Source organism: Myxocyprinus asiaticus, chromosome 33, assembly GCF_019703515.2.
Source record: "Myxocyprinus asiaticus isolate MX2 ecotype Aquarium Trade chromosome 33, UBuf_Myxa_2, whole genome shotgun sequence".
NCBI classification, from domain to species: Eukaryota; Metazoa; Chordata; class Actinopteri; order Cypriniformes; family Catostomidae; genus Myxocyprinus; species Myxocyprinus asiaticus.
In genome coordinates, this window is record NC_059376.1 from 11708331 (window position 1) to 11733979 (window position 25649).

The following is a 25649-nucleotide window of genomic DNA, read 5'->3' on the forward strand; positions in this document are numbered from 1 at the left end:
TTCCTTGTCATTTTGCCAGCTGTTAAAATGTCAGCCTTAAACAAACTTAAAACACATCACAAAACTTCTAAATATATACAACCCCAGTTCCAAAAAAGTTGGGACAGTATGAAAAATGCTACTAAAACTAAAAGGAGTTATCTGTAAATTATATTCACCCATTGCTATATTGAAAGCACTGCAACTACACATTATATGTGAATTTCATTTTTAAATTATTATTATTTTTTTTATGTAGTCATTTCAAATCAGAGGATTGCACCACGCTCCAAAAAAGTTGAGATGGGGCAGTTTAAGCCTAAAAACAATTTGACAAGTTGAAATAACAAGGCAATGTGAAACAGGAGATGTTAAACAGTTTAGGCAATCATGTCATAGTATATAAGCAGCCTTCAAAAACTGCCTAGTCCTTCAAGAGCAAAGATAATTCGAGACTTCCAAATCAAATCAAATCAAATCACTTTTATTGTCACACAGCCATATACACAAATGCAATAGTGTGTGAAATTCTTGGGTGCAGTTCCGAGCAACATAATAGCCGTGACAGTGATGAGACATAAACCAATTTACAATAAACATCAGATTAACACAACACAATTTAAAGTCTAATATACACATAATTACACACAACACAATATACAAATAATAATATACAATGTACAGTATACAATACACACAGTATAGATACACATTATTCAATAAAAATAAAAAAGTATATATAGTAGTATATATAGTATGTACAGTAGGTTGTATTGTACTGTATTGACATTCAGGCTGTCGGTTGATAGTAAGTTGTTAAGAGAGAATATAATATAATAATAATATAATTTATGACAGTCCAGTGTGAGATAATAAGATTATTAAAGTGCAGTGCTGATGTATATTGATTGTGAGAGATCAAGAGTTCAAAAGTCTGATTGCTTGGGGGAAGAAGCTATCATGAAGTCTGCTGGTGCGGGTCCTGATGCTGCGATACCACCTGCCTGATGGTAGCAGTGAGAGCAGCCCATGGCTCGGGTGGCTGGAGTCTCTGATGATCCTCCGAGCTTTTTTCACACACCGCCTGGTATTTATGTCCTGGAGGGAGGGAAGCTCACCTCCGATGATGTGTCTGGCAGTTCGCACTACCCTTTGCAGGGCTTTGCGGTTGTGGGCTGTGCTATTGCCGTACCAGGCGGAGATGCAGCCAGTCAGGATGCTCTCTACAGTGCTGGTGTAGAACCGTGTGAGGATGTGGCAGTTCATTCCAAACTTCCTCAGCCGTCTCAGGAAGAAGAGGCACTGATGAGCCTTCTTCACAACAGCCTCAGTGTGGATGGACCATGTGAGTTCCTCAGTGATGTGGACACCCAGGAACTTGAAGCTGCTGACTCTCTCCACTGGTGCTCCATTGATGGTGATGGGACTGTGTTCTCTGTCTTTTCTTCTGAAGTTCACCACAAGCTCCTTTGTCTTACTGACGTTGAGGGAGAGGTTGTTCTCCTGACACCAGTGTGTCAGAGTGTGCACCTCCTCTCTGTAGGCTGTTTCATCATTGTCAGTGATCAGACCTACCACCGTCGTGTCATCAGCAAACTTAATGATGGCACTGGAGCTATGTGTTGCCACACAGTCATGTGTGTACAAGGAATACAGTAGTGGGCTGAGAACACAGCCCTGTGGGGCTCCAGTGTTGAGGGTCAGTGATGAGGAGATGTTGCTGCCTATTCTAACCACCTGGCGTCTGCTTGACAGGAAGTCCAGGATCCAACTGCACAGTGAGCTGTTTAAGCCCAGAGCCCGGAGTTTCTCATCTAGCTTGGAGGGCACTATGGTGTTGAATGCTGAGCTGTAGTCTACAAACAGCATTCTCACATAAGTGTTCTTTTTTTCCAGGTGGGATAGAGCAGTGTGTATTTTAGATGCAATGGCATCATCAGTGGAGCGGTTGTTGCGGTAAGCAAACTGCAATGGGTCTAGAGAGAGAGGCAGCACAGAGCAGATGTAATCTCTGATTAGACTCTCAAAGTATTTGCTGATGATGGGGGTCAAAGCAACAGGATGCCAGTCATTTAAGCAAGTCTTTTTGATTGCTTTGAAACAGGCACAATGGTGGATATTTTAAAGCATGTGGGGACCACAGACAAAGAGAGGGAAAGGTTGAAAATGTCTGTAAAAAGTCTGTGATGATGTTAATACCCTGCCACATGCTTCTAGAGTTGGTGGTGTTAAACTGTCCTTCAATCTTGTTCCTGTACTGGCGTTTTGCTGTTCTGATATTTTTTCGGAGGGCATAACTGGCTTGTTTATGCTCCTCCGCGTTCCCGGAATTGAAAGCGGAGGTCTGCACATTAAGTGCCGCGCGAACATCGCTATTTATCCATGGCTTCTGGTTCGGATAGATCCGTGTTGTTCTGTTCGGAACGACGTCCTCCACGCACTTTTTGATGAAACACATTATGCTATCAGCGTAAAGCTCGATGTCATCATCAGAGGCGGACCGGAACATCTCCCAGTCCATGTGATCAAAACAGTCCTGTAGAGGACTTGACAATTTGCCAACAGATACTCCAAAACTTTGAGGACAATATTCCCCAAAGACAAATCGGAAGGATTTTGGGCATTTCACCCTCTACATGCACAATATAGTTAAAAGATTCAATGAATCTGGTCAAATCTCAGTGTGTAAAGGGTAAGACGAAAACCAGTTTTGAATGCGCATGATCTCTGATCCCTCAGATGTCTCTGTTTTAAAAAACATTATTCATCTGTAATGGATATCATGAACATGGGCTTGGGATTACTTTAGTAACACTTTGTTAGTCAACACCATTCGCCGCTGCATCCACAGATTCAAGTTAAGACTTTACTATGCAAAGCAGAAGCCCAACATCAACACTGTCCAGAAGCCATTGTCCAGAAGCAAAGCAGAAGCCCTACATCAACACTGTCCAGAAGCGCTGCTGACTTCTCTGGGCACATTCTCATCTTAGATGGAAAGTAGAACAGTGGAACCATGTTTTTTTTGTTTTGTTTTTTGGTCCAATGAGTCCACATTTGAAATAGTTTTTGAAAAATACAGCCGTTGTGTTATCCAGGACAAAGAGGAAAAGGACCATCCAAGCGTTATCAGCGCCAGGTCCAAAAGCCAGTGTCTGTATGGGCCAGGGGTGTGTCAGTGCCCATGGCATGGTTAAGTCGGTGAGAGGGCATTAGATATGTAAAAAGTTTGGAGCAGCATATTCTGCCATCCAGCACCGTCTTTTCCAGGGACGTCCCAACATTTTCAGCAGGACAACTTCAAACTACATACTGGTCGAATAAGCGGAAAGTGCGGTCTGCCTGCAGTCCTGACCATCATCAATTGAGAATGTGTGGTGCATTATGAAGTGCACAATATGGCAATGAAGACCCTGTACAATTGTGCAGCTGAAGACCTGCATAATGGATGAATGGGGGAAAATGCCACTTTCTAAATTTAACAAACTTGTGTCTTCACTGCCTTAATGCTTAATAAGTGTTATCAGAAGAAATGGTGATGTTTCACAGTGGTAAACACTCGACTGTCCAAACTTTTTTGAAGCGTGTTGCAATTATCTGATTTGAAATTACTGTACATAAAAAATAAATAAATAAATAAATGAAATTCACAAGGTAAATCTTCATATAATGTGTAGCTGTGGTACTTTCAATAAAGCAAAGGGAATATAATTTACAAATCACTCCTTTTTGTATTTATTAGCATTTTTCATACTGTCCCAACATTTTTGGAATTGGGATTATATATATATATATATATATATATATATATATATATATATATATATATATATATATATGTATGTATATGTATATATATATACAGCTCTGGAGAAAATTAAGAGACCACTGCAAAATGATCAGTTTTTCTGGATTTACTATTTATATGTATGTGTTTGAGTAAAATGAACATTTTTGTTTTATTCTGTAAAGTACCGACAACATTTCTCCCAAATAAACATATGGTCATTTAGAGTATTTAGTTGCAGAAAATGACAACTGGTCAAAATAACAAAAAAGATTCAGTGTTTTCAGACTTTGAATAATGCAAAGAAAACAAGTTCATATTCATTTTTAAACAATACAATACTAATGTTTTAATTTAGGAAGAGTTCAGAAATCAATATTTGGTGGAATAATCCTGATTTTCAATCACAACTTTCACGTGTCTTGGCATGCTTTCTGCCAGTCTTTCACATTGCTGTTGGGTGACTTTATGCCACACCAAAAATTCAACCATCCATCTTCCTCTTGATCACATTCCAGAGGTTTTCAGTGGGGTTCAGGTCTGGAGATTGGGCTGTATTTTTGGGCAATATTTTTATTTGGAATTTGGGAGAAATGTTGTCAGTAGTTTATAGAATAAAACAAAAATGTTCATTTTACTTAAACACATACAGTACCTATAAATAGTAAATCCAGAGAAATTGATAATTTTGCAGTGGTCTCTTAATTTTTTAATACCAGAGCTGTGTGTGTGTGTGTGTGTGTGTGTGTGTATATATATATATATATGTAAATTAATAATAATTATCATACATTCTAATAACAAATTATATTTTGTCTAAAGAATCTTCGTTTGTGTTCAGCAGAAGAAAGTAAGTCATACACATCTGGAATGGCAATTTTCAATATTTCCTTTAAAAATAGCTCAATTTTACAGGGCAGTAGATTGACAGAGTGTAGACACAGAAAACAGGTCTTGTTCATACAATAAAACCAAGACAACATCTTAACCAAAAGGAGCTTTATTCACTAAAGTTGACACCTTGGACGTTAGTCTCAGCTGGATTAAGTCTGGTTTCATGAGGAGAGAGCTGGTTAGATCACAGGGCTTCCTAGCACAAACACTTAGCAAGGAGAGGTCATTATGGCTCTGTGTATGTGTGTTACACACACAAAAAAAAAAGTACACAAACAATCAATAAATGAAGAGTACAGAACGGTTGCCTATACATTGACAGTTAAGGCTAAGGTTTTATTGAAGGTCTTGGGAGAAGTGAGAAAATGGAGAGAAAGATCCCTGATAACTTGCAAATGCCTGCAGAAAAAGGTTGTAGACTATCAGAGTGCAAAGCATGCTATACTGCCTTAGCGCAAATGTCTCACAAATCTACTGCACCAAAGGGTTGCACCTCGAATAGATCCAAAATGTATTTGGCCTCTTAAAAGCCACACGTGTAATGTAAGAATGCCATTGCATTAGATAACAAAATATAAACCCAAATAGCATTTACTTTGAAGATGTAGCACAAGCACACTTTTCACAGAAAAGAGTTTGTTAGATTTTAAATGTTAAAACAATAGATATATTGTTTATAATGAACACTTTCTGGTTGTCAAGTGTTAATGGTACATGTCCATAGTTCATGTAATGAAGCACACCTGTGGTTCCTCTGCTAGAATAAAAAAAAGGTAAAAGTAATGGCAAAAATTGATAGAAAAATGAAGTTAGTTCTGAGAAAAGGTCTAGCATCATTTGTTTGCATCATTTTGTTATCCTAATGCAAAGGCCTTCATACATTAAGTATGTCTTAAGTGTCCAAATACTTTAAGGACACAGTAAATCCAGGTTGACTGCATTTGAGCTGACGACTGGAAGACGACAAATAAATAGCAAATAAATTAAAACGTTCAACTATTCGATGCACAACCAGTGAGCCACATACAGCCACATTTAGAGATGAAACATTTTGCAGATATGAAGAAGACAATACCTGTGCCATAGAGGAAGGTCAAGGTTAGGAAAAGGTGGCATAAAAGTTTACATTCAAAATTGAAATAAAAAGATACAAAACACCCTCTGTGGACAGTGTACCCCCCATTTGTATTATATAAACACTCAAAGGGATAGTCCACACAAAAATGTAAATTCTGTCATCATATACTCACTCCTCATGTCGTTCCAAACCTGACTTCCTTCCGTGTAACACAAAAGCAGAAGGTTAGGGACTGATAGCCTCAGTCACCATTCACTTTCATTGTATGGAAAAATGTTGACTGAGGCTAGCATTCCCTTTGTGTTCTACGGAACAGAGAGTCATAACATCATAAGGGTGAGTAAATGAGAGAATTTTCATTTTTGGGTGAACTATCCCTTTAAAAGCATGCCATATTCAAAGCTAAAATCCAAGACAAACATCAATTCCTTTGAAGTGGTACACAAATATGGTGCTAAACATAATCATGACAATATTTAGCCCTTTTCAGGGAGTCTTCGGCCAGTGAAATGTGGCATGGGCTTTTGTAGAGCAGCACCAGAAGGTGAGATGTTCACACTTTCTTTCCCAATAAGTAGCATTTCACAACTTCCCAGTCGTTCAGTTCAAACAAGTGAAGAATATTTCTCATTCTGCTTCTTCCCTGCTCTGTGTAAACATCTTGATCATCCAATTCAAAACAGGCAGCCCAAAAATGATGCGTTAAAAAAACAAAAAACAAACAAAATCAATTTACAGCTAAAGTACTTCAGTCCAGCACCTGTGCTGGTCACACATCAAATGTACCATCTACACTGTCAGAAAGTTAGTAATATTAGTGACTAAAGGAACAAGAGTATCTAAAGAGTATTAATGATTACACTCTTGCAGAAAGATTTGTAGAAGAAAAGCACTATACATCCTCAAAAATATTGCATTCATATGCTATGATGCGCCTTTTGCTTGCAAATATGAATGGGGCAAAATCACATTTGGCAGAAATGGTTTCCAAGAGGATTTTTTTTTTCAAAGTGGTTCCACGCAGTTTTTTTTTGTTTTTGTTTTTTTTCACAATTCCACAGGTCAGCATTTTTGCTTCCTCGTTTTTATGCAAGCAAATTTGGTGAATTTTTAAGACATGTTTAAAAATGTGCTTCCAAAGGGGTCGTTCACACCAAACGCGTTTTTGCCTCACTCTGCACTGTTTTTCAATTGTTTTTAAATGTAAACATGCATTGGACGGACGTCTTTGATCATTGCGCAGCATTCCGCTGTTTTTCTTTTCGCCGTCTTGCGAAGGATCGCTGCGTTTTAAGGCCACGTCCTCACTAATCCATTTCCATTTTAAAACTCAGTTTTCAGTTTCCAAATGTCGTGGTTTTCTGAAGTATGCAGTAATGTAGAGCGTTTTCTTTCGGTGGATGAAAATGCCATTCTAGCGTCAATGAGAGGCGTAAACGTAGCTAATATAATGCGTTTTAAAGCATAAACGCATTAGGCCACATCCACACTAATCCACTTTCATTAGGAAATACTGTTTTTAGTCTCATAAGGTCATCCATTTCTAAAGTATGCAGTAATGGAGAGCGTCTTCTAAATGCTCCATTTTCAGTGGAGGAAAATGCCGTTCTAATGTGGATACGCAACATGATCACACCCAAAGTCAGAATGTTATTTCCGAATATTCCAGTGCCCTGACATTGGCCCCCATTATGGTGAGTAATGGACAAGTGCTATGTATCATCAGACTATTTGCAATGGTTCAAGTTTGTTTAACTTCAAACGTGAGGCGACTGATGGGAGATCCGGGTTCTCATCCCACATTGAAACCAGGAAGTAATTGTGTTTGCTTAATCAGTGACGAGCTTGATTGGGAAGTTACATTTGACCTTTAACATTACAGTTTTACTCCACTGACGATTAGGTTTAGAGTTGGGGTTTGGGGGTAGAGTTAATAAAATATGCATTCCTCCTTACTGTATTACATAATTTATAGCTGAAAACAACTTGCCCTGTGTGGGCATTTCACCAGGAAACTGGAGTTCACGCATGCCCATGTTAAAAAACACTTTCCACTTCGACCACTGGGGGGAGAGGTTTGAATTTTGGTAAGCACAGACTGACTTTAGCTTAGGAAAAGTCAACCTACGATTTCTGAATTCACTGTGAAATCAGGCTGGAACAAGAGGTGTAAACATAACAAAATTTCAAGCGAGAATGCATTAGGCTACATCCAAACTCTCTGTTCTTCCTAACCTCATTGCTTTCCGAGGTATGCAGTAATGGTGAGCGTTTTGGAAACGCTCCATTTTTGGTGGAGGAAATTGCTGTTCTAATGTGGATGAGAGGCGTAAACATATGGAAATTAATCCATTTACAAACAAAAAGTGTGGGCATATCCATGTCACTTTTTTAGCGCAAGAACGCGTTTGGTTTGAACGGCCCCTAAAGCAACTTTACAATACTTATCAAAACAAATACTTATACATCTGCCATATCATGCACATGCGGCTGAGCATCAAAGTCTGTTAAAACTGAAACGGACACTCCAGACTGAACAAAGAATATGTCAATAGGAGATATAATTAAAACCTAATAAACACAATTTATGTCTAATTTTTCAACAAAAATTAGATCACTTTTGCTCTAAAAGGAATACAACCTTTAGTTTCTTGATCACATCTAGAGGTGTTTTATAGAATAACACTGACATGGCACGAAGTTGGAAGGGAGACACGAATTGGTAATCCATAATAATACATTTTTTTTTTTTACTCCTAAAAATGTCTTGTTTACATTCTATTTTAAACTGAACCAGTTTTATTCAAGTTATAACCTGAATAGACAAAGACATATTACTGAACTAAGTCTGTTAACAATGGAAAAATGTTTCAATTTGAGTATACACAAAACAGACCTTTCCTTTGGAACTCCAAATGAGATGGGCAATGGTTAAGACCAGCATTCCAACTTCAGCCCAACAATTCCTCATTTGGAAAACATAACATAGTGACATCGATAAGAGCACATTGACAAATGGAGATGACAAGTGTAAGAATGCCAACAGTAGCACGGAGAAAATCACAATAACAATAATAATAGTAGAACTAACAGTAGTTCAAGTCTAATTTCCTGGGTTGTGGTACCCCGAGGTTTGTCCGGTTTTACAGTTTTCCTGGAGTTTTCCAGGCTAGGCCGTTCTGACGGCGGGTATGGGAGAACAGCACATGACAGCGGTTTCAGCACACAGCAGCGGCTCTCATCTCATCTCCTCACCTCTGCCTTCTGCCTCCCTTCCAATGGTTTGTTGTTTAGTTGTCCCCACCCCTCAATATTCACTGATATTTACTCCTCTTTTTAAAAGTAAAAAACACATTTTTCTGTCCGTTTGCTTCTTTAGTGTTTAACGCAAGCAAACTCACATTGCGTACTTTTGCGTCCATTCTCTTGCTAGTCTGTTGTACCTACGGGCAAAGAAAAGGACACAATTATGTTGCTATTCTGTACTCAGTTCTGTGTTTTGTTGTTTTGTCTAGCTGTTTTTCTAAAGAAATGTGGGTTATGTGGATTCAAATGGATTGATTCATATTAGCACAACAATAGCATTAGGGCTTTTTCACACAAGAGTTTAAGTTGCAGAAAAAAGACTGTTTGATGCTGGAGTTTGGGTCATTTAATTGGTGTGAAAGCTGTTTTCCGAACTCAGGAGTGCACCAAGGAACTTTACTCTAGTTTGTTTGACAATGGGGATATGAGGTACGGTAGTCTTGCAGAGCCAGATTTTTGGGGGGGAATTTTCTCCCTTTTTCTTCCTAATTTGGAATGCGCTCACACGATAGGTACACCTGTACTTTACTTATTCATCCTATTATCTAATCAGCCAATCATGTGGCAGCAGTGCATAAAATCATGCAGATACGGGTCAGGAGCTTCAGTTAATGTTCACATCAACCATCAGAATGGGGAAAAATGTGATCTCAGTGATTTAGAGCATGGCATGATTGTTGGTGCCAGGCGGGCTGGTTTGAGTATTTCTGTAACTGCTGATCTCCTGGGATTTTCACGCACAACAGCCTCTAGAGTGTATAGAGAATGGTGCGAGAAACAAAAAAACATCCAGCGAGTCAGGACAGAGGAGAATGGCCAGACAGGTCCAAGCTGACAGGAAGGTGACAATAACCCAAATAACCACGCGTTACAACAGTTCTATACAGAAAAGCATTTCTGAACATACAACATGTCGAACATTGAGCTGGATGGGCTACAGCAGCAGAAGATCCCTTCAGGTACCACTACTGTCAGCTAAGAACAGGAAACTGAGGCTGCAGTGGGCACAGGCTCACCAAAACGTGACAGAAGACGATTGGAAAAACATCGCCTAGTCTGACAAATCTTGATTTCTGCTGACTTACACAAACGGTAGGCCCACTGCAGCCTCCGTTTTCTGTTCTTGGCTGACAGAAGTGGAATCTAACTTAGTCTTCTGCTGTTGTAGCCCATTCACCTCAAGGTTTGACATGTTGTGCATTCTGAGATGCTATTCATCTCACTACAATTGTACAGAGTGGTTATCTGAGTTACCGTAGACTTTGTCAGCTCGAACCAGTCTGCCCATTCTCTGTTGACCTCTTTCATCAACAAGGTGTTTCCATCCGCAGAACTGCCGCTCACTGGATGTTTTTTGTACCATTCTGAGTAAATTCTAGAGACTGTTGCACATGAAAATCCCAGGAGATCAGCAGTTACAGAAATACACAAACCAGCCCTTCTGGCACCAACAATCATGCCACGGTCCAAATCACCGATAGCCCTTTTCCACCGACATGGTTCGGGTGCGGGTTCCTGGGCCGGTGCGAATTCTCGAACTGTTCCACGTGCTTCCACAGCAGAAAAGGCAGTTTCGGGGCGTATAAGCTCGTTCCGCACGAGCACAAAAAGCTTGCTGGTCTCAATGCATGGAACCGATTACGTCAGGAGGTGGAGGACAATGTTTCGTCACCAGGTTAGGTTTTCCCAAACAGCAACATTCTGGCCGGATACCGTCTGCAGCGAGAACTTCTTCACTCTATAACAACAATAAGAATCCACAAAAATTTCAGAAATCAAAAGTGTTCAGGAAATGCGGACGAAACGAGCACTGTATTTGCGATATGGTTTGCTACAGAGATACTAGATAAACTAGATAGATTGCAAAGGAAAAAAAAAAAAAAAAAAAGAGTATAAGAGGAGATACGAAATGATGCACGACGGCTTCAATCGGACGGTTGACCAAATCATAAACGAATTGAAAAAAATGCAGTACAGTGACCATAAAAAAACCTAAGCAAACACTGCAGAGGACGGGGCAGCGATGTCTTGGACACTGAGCAGCCAGCTAACTAACTGGGACATATAATTCAATCAGCCACGCTAGAGACAAACATCGAATCGCCAATGTCTTCTGTAGCTGATCTCGGTAAGTTATTAAATCTGCAAACTTTCCTTACTCTCTTCTCATCTTATTTTGTGCGTTGTTTTGTTGAGTAAAGAGATTTTTGGCCAGCTACTCACTTTGTTAGGAAGATCGCTGCAATCTGTTAAATACACCGGTGGAGATTCTCAATCAAGACGTAAACATAATATTACAGTATATGCTACGGCAAAAATCTAAATATAACCATCTGCTACACCAATGTTAATCACGATTCCACTGTTACAGTTTATGGTACTTTAAAAGTTCATAAAAATAATATTATTACGTTACCTGTCTGTCTTCAGTGTAGATTTCGTCTCTGGCAGTTTTGTTGAGCAATGTAATTACGTTAGAATGCATTTCTCTGTATATTAAATTTTGTCCACAAAAACAGGAGAAAAAGAAGTAAAAACTGTCACCTCCATGCTTCTTTGTAAGCAGGTGAGGTAGTCACGTAACTCGTCACTTCACCGCTCGGTTCTCAAGCAGACCTCAAGTCAGTGGAAAAGCACGGTCAGTTTGTGATAGGCTCCAGATTGCCCCGGCCGTGAACCAGCCGAGGACAAGCTCAGCTAGCGAACCATCGCCATTTCGGTGGAAAAGGGTTACGAGATCACATATTTTCCACATTCTGATGGCTGATGTGAACATTAACTGAAACTCCTGACCCATATCTGAATGATTTTATACATTACACTGCTGCCACACGATTGGCTGGTGAGTGTACATACTTTTAAAAAATACAACTATGAATAAACATACAACTATGAGATATTATTATTTAATTCTGCAATCAGAGGTTCTGATACCAGAATTAAATAATGTTATGTTATAAATCTAGTTATATGGACTATAAATACTGTATAGTTCTATTTATATCATCTTCAATATAGTCATATACCTTCAAAGATATGTATTACTTTTGTGCCACATAAATACTGTTCTGTTTATAAAGAACCTACAAAAAAAAAAAACTAGAAAACACAAATCTTATAACTTGTCATGTTAAACAGCTGATACTAAAACTCATGGTGGATCTTACAATATTATAATGTGAAAAAAGACCCTTAAACTAGAGTTCTGTTCAATCAGCACATGTATTGCAACTGCCTATGAAGACAAAATACATTAAAATCTGTTACAGCAATGTGCATTAAGGTCACTCACTTTTCTCTGTCTGCTTTATATGTATGTGCAATCTCAGGTACCAGTGGGTCATCTGGGTTCGGGTCACACAACAGGGAGCAGATGGACAACAGGACTGAAAAGAAGCACGGGAACAGATTAAAAACAATAGAATTTCAACTCATCCTTTATGTGTTACTGTTTAAGAGACACAATAGCAACAGTAGTTCCTTGAGACATTGAATGTGGTGGTTAACCTATATATAGAGAAGAAGATTTCAGGTATATGATATCACACCTCCCTTACATAGCCTCCCTTACATACACACACTCCATAAGTTTGTTTGTCATATAACACAAACAGCTTCATATGGAGTGATCCAAACTAGGTCATTGCTTAGAACAAAGAGTAATCACGGATGTCTAACAGCAGTGCCCACACCGGGATCAGCTCTGGATGAGTGCTCTGTTATTAGTCATAAATACCAAGGCTTTACAGTACACTAAACAAACAATCCTTCCATCAAGTGCATCTGCCGCCTGAGACCATTACAATTCTTCAATGTTACCTACTTTAACAAAACCTGATATCCAAGTATCAAAGGATGCAAAGGTGACAAAATATGAACATTTGCGACAATAATTTTAAATAGAATAATTACTGGCAACAGACAGGATGCAACCTTTATTTGCACGAATCAGTTTTGAACTCACATGCGAGTTATCGGTTGGAACTGGATTCTCCAACACCCTAGTTTGAAGGTGAAGTGTGAAATTTCTGTGGCAATAGCGTCACTAAACGGAACTGCAAAACAAAAAATTTTAAACCGAATTCCCAAACACTACTCCTATCTCTTTCTGGTCAAAAAACAGATAGTTCCACCCCAAACTCAAACTTAATAGTTGTCTATCCACATTAAACTGGAATAGATTTAATAACCCTCTATATTAAGCGATTCTTTAATTTGGCAACTAAATGTTTCATTTTTTTCTTGTAGTCTGGAGCCCTAAATATTATTTATTTTTCTTCAGACAAAAACACTATATTAGAGCATTTCTTCCCAACCAATACAATTAATCAGAGATGGACTGATAATCGGTTTGATATTTTTTAGCAGATATTTACACTTTTCCACTTAATCGATTATCGCTTCTTTGATATCGGTTTACCGATAAAGTTGGACACAAAAGACTACACATTTTAAATAATTACTAAGTGTGGGGCTTTGAACAAGTGTATATTTCAAATAAAACTAGTCAAATTAATTCTTTGTAGACTGCACAATATTAGTTTTGTAAAGCAGTTCATCAGAGGTTAGTGATAAATAAACAAGATGTTAATGAGCATAAAAGCAGAAATAAAACAAGAATAAAAAATCAGTTATGCATATCAGTTATCAGACACTTAAGCAGAAAAATAAAAATAAAAATCGGTATCGGTCATTAAAATCCAATATCGGTCGATTTCTACAACTGCAATATTAGGGAAGCACTAACAGTATATGACATTTTTTTGTTTATATTTTCTTTTAATATTATATTCAATATTCTCAGAGAAAACAATTTTCTTCTGCAGTATAGCTGCAAGTTGTTTTAAAGGAGTTTTAGATATTTATATTGGAAAACAACCCAAAACAAAAACAAATAAAAAATGTATGTTATTAATAAAGCTGCATATTGCCAATTTTCTTCACGATAAGAAATGCACAGTGACACACATATTATGATACAATAAGTCGTGAGCCATCACATTATAATCTAGCTGCATTAAGCGAGCGACAGAGTGTGCATGAGCCGGGTGCAGTTTCAATCTCTCCCCCTTAGGTCGGGACACTTTGTGCAACTCAGAAGAGGCGCTGACCGCACAGAGAAATGCCAGTTTCAGAGTTTGTAGTTATTTACATGACCTTCTTCCTTATTATTTGAACTTTAATAAAGCTATAACGCATTAAATTTAAGATGTAACGCCGGGGTGTTTCCTTTAAAGATGCTCGACATGCAAGTTTTGCTTCAGCGGAGCGGCAGCTCCGGCTCCGCTTATTATTGTCGATAACGTCGACTAATCATTTCAGCCCTACTATTAAACATTTTTTTATAAACTTTGCACAGCACAATACATTTATGCAATTCATTTTAAATAAACCACTGATGTTACTCCTATCAGTGTTTTCATGCTTATGTTATGACTGATATTTGGTCAAAAATTGGCCGAACAATATCTGTGGCCAACATGTCAGGGCATTCCAATGCCATATATCTTATGAACTTAGCAATGAAGTGCTCGATTTAACATCTACAATTAAAAATCTGAAATTTTAGTCAGTTTATGTTTGTAATATTCACCTATTTATAGGTATGTGGTTCAAGACTCTGAGAATGTGTAAAAACAGCCCTTGAATTAAATACAGTGAACCATTATGGAAATGCAATGTTTCATTAGAGTGATTTGTGCTTCCGTGAACACATCGTTAGATTCACTGTGACTGTGGTGGTTACCATGGCATCAGTCTGAAAGAGCAGTGTAATAAAATGTCCTTTCTACATTCAACTCTCTTGTTAATTGTGCTTGTTATAACATGCGTGTTCTATCATGCATTCATACGTACCTTTGGATACCGTAAGTGCAGGTGACCATTGAGATCGCAGGATGTCCAGACAAATACTACCATTACTGTTAATGTTAGGGTGGTAGATTTTCGTCGTGAATGCGACCTGCAAATCAACACAGAGTCTGTTTACAGTCTGCTTAACATCAATCTGTATTTGATTAATGTGTCCAAATACACCTGAATGTCACAAAGATACTGACCTTTGGTGGTTTAAAGGGGTAGTCTGTGGGGAAATGAATTGTAAGAAAGAAAACTCCTCCTTGATACGGACTGTCATTCTACAAAGAAATCAAAGAGAACTCAGTTTTGTTAGTGTTCCAGTATGCAATGTACAGGTGCATCTCAATAAATTAGAATGTCGTGGAAAGGTTCATTTATTTCAGTAATTCAACTCAAATTGTGAAACTCGTGTATTAAATAAATTCAATTTAGTTTAAGTCTTTGGTTCTTTTAATTGTGATGATTTTGGCTCACATTTAACAAAAACCCACCAATTCACTATCTCAAAAAATTAGAATACATCATAAGACCAATAAAAAAAACATTTTTAGTGAATTGTTGGCCTTCTGGAAAGTATGTTCATTTACTGTATATGTACTCAATACTTGGTAGGGGCTCCTTTTGCTTTAATTACTGCCTCAATTCGGCGTGGCATGGAGGTGATCAGTTTGTGGCACTGCTGAGGTGGTATGGAAGCCCAGGTTTCTTTGACAGTGGCCTTCAGCTCATCTGCATTTTTTGGTCTCTTGTTTCTCATTTTCCTCTTGACAATACCCCATAGATTCTCTATGGGGTTCAGGTCTGGTGAGTTTGCTGGCCAGTCAAGCACACCAACACCATGGTCATTTAACCAACTTTTGGTGCTTTTGGCAGTGTGGGCAGGTGCCAAATCCTGCTGGAAAATGAAATCAGCATCTTTAAAAAGCTGGTCAGCAGAATGAAGCATGAAGTGCTCCAAAATTTCTTGGTAAACGGGTGCAGTGACTTTGGTTTTCAAAAAACACAATGGACCAACACCAGCAGATGACATTGCACCCCAAATCATCACAGACTGTGGAAACTTAACACTGGACTTCAAGCAACTTGGGCTATGAGCTTCTCCACCCTTCCTCCAGACTCTAGGACCTTGGTTTCCAAATGAAATACAAAGCTTGCTCTCATCTGAAAAGAGGACTTTGGAACACTGGGCAACAGTCCAGTTCTTCTTCTCCTTAGCGCAGGTAAGACACCTCTGACGTTGTCTGTGGTTCAGGAGTGGCTTAACAAGAGGAATATGACAACTGTAGCCAAATTCCTTGACACGTCTGTGTGTGGTGGCTCTTGATGCCTTGACCCCAGCCTCAGTCCATTCCTTGTGAAGTTCACCCAAATTCTTGAATCGATTTTGCTTGACAATCCTCATAAGGCTGCGGTTCTCTCGGTTGGTTGTGCATCTTTTTCTTCTACACTTTTTCCTTCCACTCAACTTTCTGTTAACATGCTTGGATACAGCACTCTGTGAACAGCCAGCTTCTTTGGCAATGAATGTTTGTGGCTTACCCTCCTTGTGAAGGGTGTCAATGATTGTCTTCTGGACAACTGTCAGATCAGCAGTCTTCCCCATGATTGTGTAGCCTAGTGAACCAAACTGAGAGACCATTTTGAAGGCTCAGGAAACCTTTGCAGGTGTTTTGAGTTGATTAGCTGATTGGCATGTCACCGCATTCTAATTTTTTGAGATAGTGAATTGGTGGGTTTTTGTTAAATGTGAGCCAAAATCATCACAATTAAAAGAACCAAAGACTTAAACTACTTCAGTCTGTGTGCACTGAATTTATTTAATACACGAGTTTCACAATTTGAGTTGAATTACTGAAATAAATGAACTTTTCCACGACATTCTAATTTATTGAGATGCACCTGTATTTCATAGTATTACAACTATCATAAAAGAAATGTTTTTTTTATTTATTTTTTAACATAAGTTTATAGACAAATAAATGGTAAGGACAAAATAAGGCAATGCTGTAATGATTAATTTTTAAACCAACAGTCTGCTGTCATGTATTATAACTATGCTGTAACACATTGTACATTCTGTTTTAAAGGTGTAAAAGGGGAAATATCATGGAAAACTGCATTATGATCTGATGAAATTAAAGAGTTTGATGTACGAACTCTATACACACAAACTCTAACAGAGGTCAGTCATTTACATATAGAAGTCTTAAAGCTACAGTAGGACAAATCAGCCTGTTTCCGAACTACATTAAAGGGATAGCCCACCCAAAAGTTAAAATTCTCTCATCATTTTCTCACCCTCATGCAATCCCAGATGCGTATGACTTTCTTTCTTCTGCACAACACAAACATTTTTAGACGATTATCTCAGCTCTGTAAGTGAACGGTGGCCAAAACTTTGGAGCTCCAAAAAGCACATAAAGGCAGCATAAAAGTAATCCATATGACTCCGGTCTTCTGAAGCGATATAATTGACAACAACTGGAGTCTTATGGATTACATTTATGCTGCCTTTATAAGCTTTTTGGAGCTTCAAAGTTCTGGCCACCATTCACTTATATTGTATGGACCAACAGAGCTGAAATATTCTTCTAAAAATCTTCATTTGTATTTCACAGAAGAAAGAAAGTCATACACATCTGGGATGGCATGAGGGTGAGTAAATGATGAGAGAATTTACATTTTTGGGAGAATTATTCCTTTAAAACATTTAAAGGGTAAAATGTGTCCCCTTTAAAAATTAAGAAGAGAAAGCAGCTACTCACCGGCCCCATTATTGTTGCCTGCCAGTGAAACACTGAAAAACATTGTATTTCCAGTATATGAAACCAATATAGACAGTATTGAAGCATATTAAGGGCATATCTGGTGCGTGCCAAGTGTGCTAGTTAATGTTGCTTCATCTGAGTAGGAGCTCAATAGTGGTTTCTAGTGTGAATATGTGTGAATATGTTTGTAGTGACTGCAGTTCATAAAGTGATCTGACAAATTCACCCTATAATGAATTAATTCTTGTCACTCATTCTTTTTATACTCACAGTCCTCTCCAACTGGTCCTGCTGAACACTGGGCTGGTGGATCTCTCTGTAGGTCTGTCAATTCCTGAGGAAACAAAGCCATAAAACACTGAACCAAAGGAGCCATATCATGAATAACAGGATTTTATATTAAATGTTCAACAAGCACATATGGATGTGGTATATTTCAGGTGACCACATACTTTTGGCCATGTAGTGTGTCAATGCTTTTTTAGTTTTCAACAGATTGGTCCGCCTTGATGAACGACAGTATGAACTACACCAGCAAGCAAAGGTTAGCCAATCATGACAAGTAATTTACATACAGAAAGATTACATGTACAGCAGCAAAAACCTAAAAACAAAGGACACCTGGTCTAAGTTTGATCAGATAGTACAAAAATGCTTTCTAAAAACAGAATTTGGCTCATGGTGGTGTTACGTGGTTGCCAAGACACACACTCATAATGCTTTGGCTCTGAGGTTTGTTCCCATATTGAGATTTCAGCAGCTCTGCCAGCACAACCAACGCTATGACACTCATATGATAGTACTATACAAACAGGTCAGAGAATGAAATACTACTGCATAAACAAATGGTCTAACTGAAAAACACAACATAGACATATCACAGTTTCTACACTCAAAATGTTTGTTTTTTTCATAACAAATTCCATCAAATGGAACTGAGTAAACTTTAAAGGAGCAATATGTAATCATCAAGCGTTTAAAATGGGTACTGCAGTCCAAATTCAAAATATTCGAGAGAGTTGTCTCCCCCGCCTCCTCCACACCCCAGAAGCTCACGCGGGCTGCCAGTTTGAGGACACGCAACAGGAACGAGCAAACTGACAATGGCAAGCGTCTAGCCTTACACTGAAAGTTGATTAGCTAATGTATACGTTTGCAATGTTTTTATTGTTTGTAAATTATAAACCAGCTCATGTGGATTTTTTATAACTCTGTCAATGTTAGCTAGATGTATTGCTGGCTTCCATGGCTGCAGCACGCTGTGTTTGCCCGCTAACTTGTTACAAATATGGCAACCCGGGGTGTCGAAATACCACTGGGAAATGGGCAGTGGGCGGGATCACACAGGCCAAAACACAAACAGAAATTCCGGCCCAGAATGGACATTTCAAAGTAGAATATACTGGCTGTAACATTGTTTTCGGAGAAGCCAGTATTTCAACTTAGCATGTTAAATCTCTGATAACATATTATAATTTTATGTTTTAGTACAGTAAATATATTACATATTGCACCTTTAACTAAATTAAATTAATGAAATGTCATTTAATTTAGTTAAAGATTACTCAATTCAACTGAATGAAATTTTGTTATGGAACTGAAATGCATAAATCTTAAAAATAGGTCAAAATACGTATATATATATATTTATTTATTTTTGAGTGTAGTAAACACAGGCTCCTAATATGTCCTTCTTTCAAAGGACATTTACATTTTTTCAGAATGTTAGATAAAATATGAGTAAACATCACAAAAACATGTCCAGTTCACATATCATCCCAATATCAAAATTCAAGGAAATAATAAGAAATTATATTTAGCATTCTGAAAATAAGCCTATTCAGGACCTTTAAGATTTGTGACATTTCTCCCCAAAATTCGTCCAGGTGTTTTTTAATTCCCATTATTCTCAAAGGTGATTCACATTACTGTACTACTATAATTTTTTACTGCACTGCAATAAAAATACTTAGGGATCATTATGCAACATGCAACTTTTTATTTTTTATTTTGTTTTGGGGTGAAACGAGTACACTGTTCTTTGCCGGTTTTGAGAAATTCACCCATATAGATGCATTTTTATTATATTATGGCGCAAATTAATCTGTCACTTGATGATGTGGCTTATGCTGATGCAATAATTTACCAAGTGTTTGTTCCATGTGGAAGGCTCATAAATCACATTTCTGTTGTTGTTTCTGCATTTACAAAATCATCAGCTTTCCTGTTCAGCCTATGTCATATTAACAATCTTAAATATTGTTTGTCTTATGCAGTTCACAATATTACATTATTAAAATTGATTAAAAAATGCTCCTAATCTGAATTTTCCCATGTATTAGACCAGAGTTTTCCAAACTTTTTGATGCCAAGGACGGCCAAACATATGACACCCATGAGAGGGACCCCCCTTCCTTAAATATAAAGGCAGCTTTACATTTTCATGTATAAAGACAATTCTACTGTGTGTGTGTATTTCACTATTTTCACTATTAATGTTTATATACTGTATAAACCTGAAGAGAAACACTATCAATTAATTTCCAATGCTGTATGTTAAAGGTTAATATACTGTATGTATATAATACATTTGTCACAAACCTAAATTCAGATTTTTTATTATTATTTAATACAGTTAAAAATCATGGCTGTCAACAGAATAAGATTATTATGATTAGTTTCATTATTTCCAACCAGTATTTCAAATGTAGTTTTTCGACATTTTACACTTACACTTTTATTTTTGGACATTTTCTGCGGACCCCCTATAGCACCCCCTTGCGGCCCCTTAACCCCAGTTTGAAAACCCCTGCACTCAACAATATTTACAGTGACATGTCTGCTGTGCCTCATTTTGTCTTCTAAAAAAATAGTTAATTCTAGTTTCATGCATGGTTTATTGTAATCGCTATTCTGATTATGTGGGTCAAGATTTCAATTTCTCATTCCCATAGCCATGTCACCCCTCTAATTCACTCCTGGAGAGAGTGTATTGCTAGAAGTTACTATCTGACTCACAGTGAAGCAGATAGAAGCAGAGTTGCCAGCTGTTCATCAACAGCACTTTTAATAACTTGAACTTCAGGCACACTTTCAACAAAACTTAACAAAGTGACTTAAGTGATGAAACAGATCTTGCTCTGAAGTCAACCACAGAACACCATTAAATGTGACAGAAATAAAAACTTTAAAACAGAAAGCCACTCTTAGTTTGTTACCTATCTGAGCATGTTTCATTCAACAGAAAGCAACAAAATGAGTTTTAAGTTCAAGCCTATTGTCTGCCACAGTCAACTTACTATTTACTGATCTATTTTCTCTGCTTTCACTTATTAGTTACTAAAAGTAACTCATGTATGTACAAAAAGTGTTCCTTGTGAAACACACACCAGACACTGAGTTACATCAGAGTTGTTTTTAAAGAGGGCGGAGATTTGACAGTCTACAGTATTGTTGTTCTGTTGTTCTCTCTCTTAGGTGACCCTTTGTTGATGTAACATGAGCTTTGGCATAAATAGCTGACATCTAACAATAGGCTAGTCACTGACCAGAGACAGTTCATGGGATCTGTCTGTGCAAAATTTCAATAAAACAACCAAAAACATGCATCCAACATTATATGAAAATAAACATAAGAATGGATCTTCTAAGTCATTTCACACTGGTGTGATACCAGAGTTTCAGTCTATCCTTCAAGGAATAGTTCACCCAAAAATGAAAATTCTGTTACAGAGACTGTTTAGCCTGAGATGGACCACTTGTATTAAAATTAATGGGAGAAATCTTTTAGATACAGACTTCGCCTGCTGTTAATTCGAGAATGCGCATTCGCTGGACCAGCCTGAAAAATAGTGTGATCTGAGCTAAAGAAGCACAATTTATGATACTTATGATTGTTGTCAGATTTAACTGCTAAACTGAAATATGTCCTTTGATTGTAATCTTGACCAACCGTTTTGGAGATTTTGGGCTTTTCCCCTTCAAGTTGATTGGAGCTATACTTTAACGCTGCTTGTATCCACAGAAAATAGCTGCCTGGGAGCGTTACAAAGATGGCCGCTGAGTGGACTGACTTGCCTTGAAAGCAACTTTGGTGTAATATTACTGGGACGCTTCACATTTTGTATCACTCCGCTTCTCTGTCTTTGCGGCTTTTTAAATAGCAGTTGGGATCGTTCATTTTGACATTCACTGAATCGTTCAGTGAACATTTCTGGAGATTGCATATTTACACCTGTAGGTGGCGAAAAATGGGTGTATTTTATGTGATGAGTGAGTCATTCAATCATTGACTCAACTGATTTGTTAAAAACGACGAGTCGTTCATGACCAAAATAATAGAAGTGACCAAGATTCATTTACTTAAAAGATTTGTTTAAAAACACTAATGTGTTTATAAATGACACACCACTATTTCAAAACCAGAGTATGAGAGCGGTGCGGACAGCGAGTTGTGCTTGATGTTATGGCTTCTTTTGGAACTATTTTTGCTGGCTGAGAAGAAATGCACAAACGAACTCACAAATTTTTTTGTCTGAAACACAAGTTATTTGATCTGTTTTAGCCTACTTGTTTGTTGATGTCATCTACTCACACCTTAAAGGGACATTCTCTCATCATTTACTCACCCTCATACCATCTCTGATATGTGACAGACAAATGGAGATTTTTAGAACAATATTTCAGCTCTGTAGGTCCATTCAGTGCAAGTGAATGGTGACCAGAACTTTGAAGTTCCAAAATGCACATAAACTCAGCATAAAAGCAATCCATACAACTCCAGTGGTTTAATCCATGTTTTCAGAAGCGATATGATAGGTATGGGTGAGAAACAGATCAAAATTTAAGTCCTTTTTTACTATAAGTTTCCACCTTTTACCAGCACCGGCCAGTAGGTGGCGATTTGCATGAAGAATGTGAAGGCAAAAAAAAAAAAAAAAAACGTGGACGTGAAAGTGGAGATTTATGGAAGGACATAAACATTTATCTGTTTCTCATCTACACCATAACGCTTCTGAAGACATGAATTAAACCACTGGAGTCTTATGGATTACTTTTATGATGCATAATGCATTTGTATACTTTTTGGAGCTTGGAAGTTCTGGTCACCATTCACTTGCATTGAATGGACCTACAGAGCTGAGATATTCTCCTAAAAATCTTTATTTGTGGCCTGAAGAAGCAAGTCATACACATCTAGGATGGCATGAGGGTGAGTAAATTTAATTTTGAGGGGAACTATCCCTTTAAACTTTGAAAAGACAGTCATGGTGACTCTTTAAAGTATCGGCGTAATTATTTTTTATTTTTTATTTTTTTTACAAATTTAGTATGCTAAACATTCCATTATACGCTAAGAACATATACTGATGCAAGTGAAAAGACTGGAGACCGGAAAACGAAAACAGTATTCCGGTAAGAATCTGGGGACAGTTCCGCGTTCAGGAGAAGGTGGTTGCGGAAAAACAGCATACTTACTCGTGTCATTTTACTTAAATAATGTAGAAAATAACGACATAATTTTCATTTTGGGATGAACTGTCTATTAATTTAATATAAAACGCTGAGAAATAAGAAATCACTGCAGAAATACACAGATTCGGCGTGATTTTTGTTATACGCTTAAAGTCAACTGTTATGCGGGCAGGATGGTGAATCTGTTAAAAATACCCTCCGCTGTCCCAGTGCCCTATTTGCCGAGCCATATATGGACAGACTGACATTGGGGTTCAGCATGTGGCAACTTGAACGCTGTTGTCGTCCATCACGCATGCGCGTCAGTCGCGCGTCTCTCATTCATGATGACCGACAACAGAAAAGAAACATTTTAACAATCTTTAGTATTTAAACGCACTTATTCGCACTAACATTCCACAAATTACTCATAACAACACCTGTCAAACCCCTGATCTTGTGTTATTGTGTGTGCTGATTCTTATTATACAACATCGCATAACCACAATAGACACTAGTGAACACAGATTGCGCAAAACAAACACTTGCGATCAGCCTTATATAAAGTAACGGTGACTGTTTATAAAAGCACGCCGTGAAAATGTAAAACAAAGAGACTGTGCCTGTCAAATGCATGCATCCACCATTGGCCATTCGTCTTTGTCTAAGCAGATGGGGACAAAATGAGAAAAGTGCGACTGCTTTACATTCACAAAGACAGATGATGAGGTCATTGTTAGAGGCTGTGAGGTTATGCGATCCACAAACGCACACAATGAACACAGACTCACCTTCTGGATTCTTTTCAACGCCATTTGCTCGCTTTATCACAGCACACTATTTAATCGAGTTCAGACAATATTGGCCTGTATAGTTTGGATGGGATCGCGGCTGTTGTTTTTTCCCCAACAGTGTCACACGTTACATTTGTAATAACACTAATGCACAGATTTGGGCATTTACAAGGTTGTTTTAATGGCAGTCGCCGATTTGAAAAATTCTTACCCCCTCTAACCTCACTGACAGTTTCAGTACTGTACTAGCCAGCAATAAGGAAATATCGCGATATAAAGCAACGACTGTAGTTAATATCGCGATACTAGCGCTTTCGAGGGGATCTTGGGAGTTGTAGTTCTCTATGCGTTCGAACTCTGGAAAACAAAGTTTTAATCACGGATTCAAAACGGCGTAAAGTGCCGGTTCTTTTTGAATGGATGTTAATGAATGAGATGCTTTGATACGCTTAATAAACTGCTTTCGCGAGGAAACAGCTCATCACTTAATGAATTAACCGTCTGTCCTTTCATCTTCAACATGTTTTACAGTCAACAATCCGTTTGTAGTAAAATTTGTGGAGTTTACTACAAAGAAATTGCTGTTTTACAAGAGGAGTCATGGAAAATTGTAAAAGTTACTGTCATAACACGCTGGAGCCCTAGACAGGATCTCAGTATAAAATAATCTCTGGTGATACACGATAAATTACACAAGTAAACCAGTATTCAGACTTTAGACAGTCGTTAATTTAATTGACAATGATACTATGAAATAAGCTCCATCATTTCCTCCCACTGATGAGATTTCTATATTACATAATAGTATACATTATACTTTATTTTTACCATAGGAGAGAGTGTAACAAAATTAATAAATCTTCTTGGGAAATTTCATTTGCATAAAGCTATGGTTATGTCAATTAAGTTATTTTTTGAAAATGTTTTATGACTTTCTGAATGCATCGACCAGAAATAAGACATCAAAAACTTCTCTTCTGTTGAATAAAAAAAATTTTTTTACATTGTATGACAAAGAAAATGCGTAAATTGCTCAAGAATTAATTTTTTTTCACTAACATTTGTATACAAAATATAAAGATCTATTTTGTATTCCACAGTTGTGTACTAATAATAAAAAGACCACATCACAGACCACATCTCAAAGACAGCACGATCATGAATATTTTCACTCTACAATATCAGGAAAATAAGACCCTTCCTCTATGAACATGCCACACAACTTCTTGTTCAGGTCACTTGTCATAACTAGACTGGACTACTGTAATGCTCTCATTGCAGGCCTCCCTGCATGCGCAATTAGACCCCTGCAAATGATCCAGAATGCAGCAGCACGTCTGGTCTTTAATGAACCAAAGAGAGTGCATGTTACACCACTCCTTGTTTCTCTTCACTGGCTGCCGGTTGATGCACGTATCAAATGCAAGGCTCTGATGCTGGCATACAGAACAGACACAGGGTCTGCTCCAGCATACCTAAAATCGTTTTCTGCTGAGCTTCGTTCCCACCAGAAGCCTGGGGTCAGCTAATGAGCAGCACCTTGTTGTACTAACACAAAGAGGCACCAAAACACTTTGACTTTCGGTTTCAGTGTATCTCATTGGTGGAATACCATCTCCATCCGTGAAACAGACTCACTCTCTGTCTTCAAAAAATGGCTAAAAACACATCTTTTCCATGAGCACTTAACCATGCACTCATATATATATATATATATATATATATATATA

The 25649-nt window shown here is 37.8% G+C and overlaps 1 protein-coding gene across 1 annotated transcript; it reads right to left on the reverse strand.

Moving 5' to 3' along the window:
* Nucleotides 1-4756: 4756 nt before the first annotated feature.
* Nucleotides 4757-24150, reverse strand: LOC127423987 (ubiquitin-conjugating enzyme E2 D4). The gene is made up of 7 exons (XM_051668729.1): nucleotides 23917-24150; nucleotides 17942-18005; nucleotides 17669-17700; nucleotides 15104-15181; nucleotides 14901-15006; nucleotides 12337-12430; nucleotides 4757-9181 (listed from the first exon to the last, which is right to left on the reverse strand). The coding sequence occupies exons 1-7, from the start codon at nucleotides 23938-23940 to the stop codon at nucleotides 9136-9138; spliced, it is 444 nt and encodes a 147-aa protein (XP_051524689.1). The 5' UTR covers nucleotides 23941-24150; the 3' UTR covers nucleotides 4757-9135.
* Between the last annotated feature and the right edge of the window lie 1499 nt (nucleotides 24151-25649).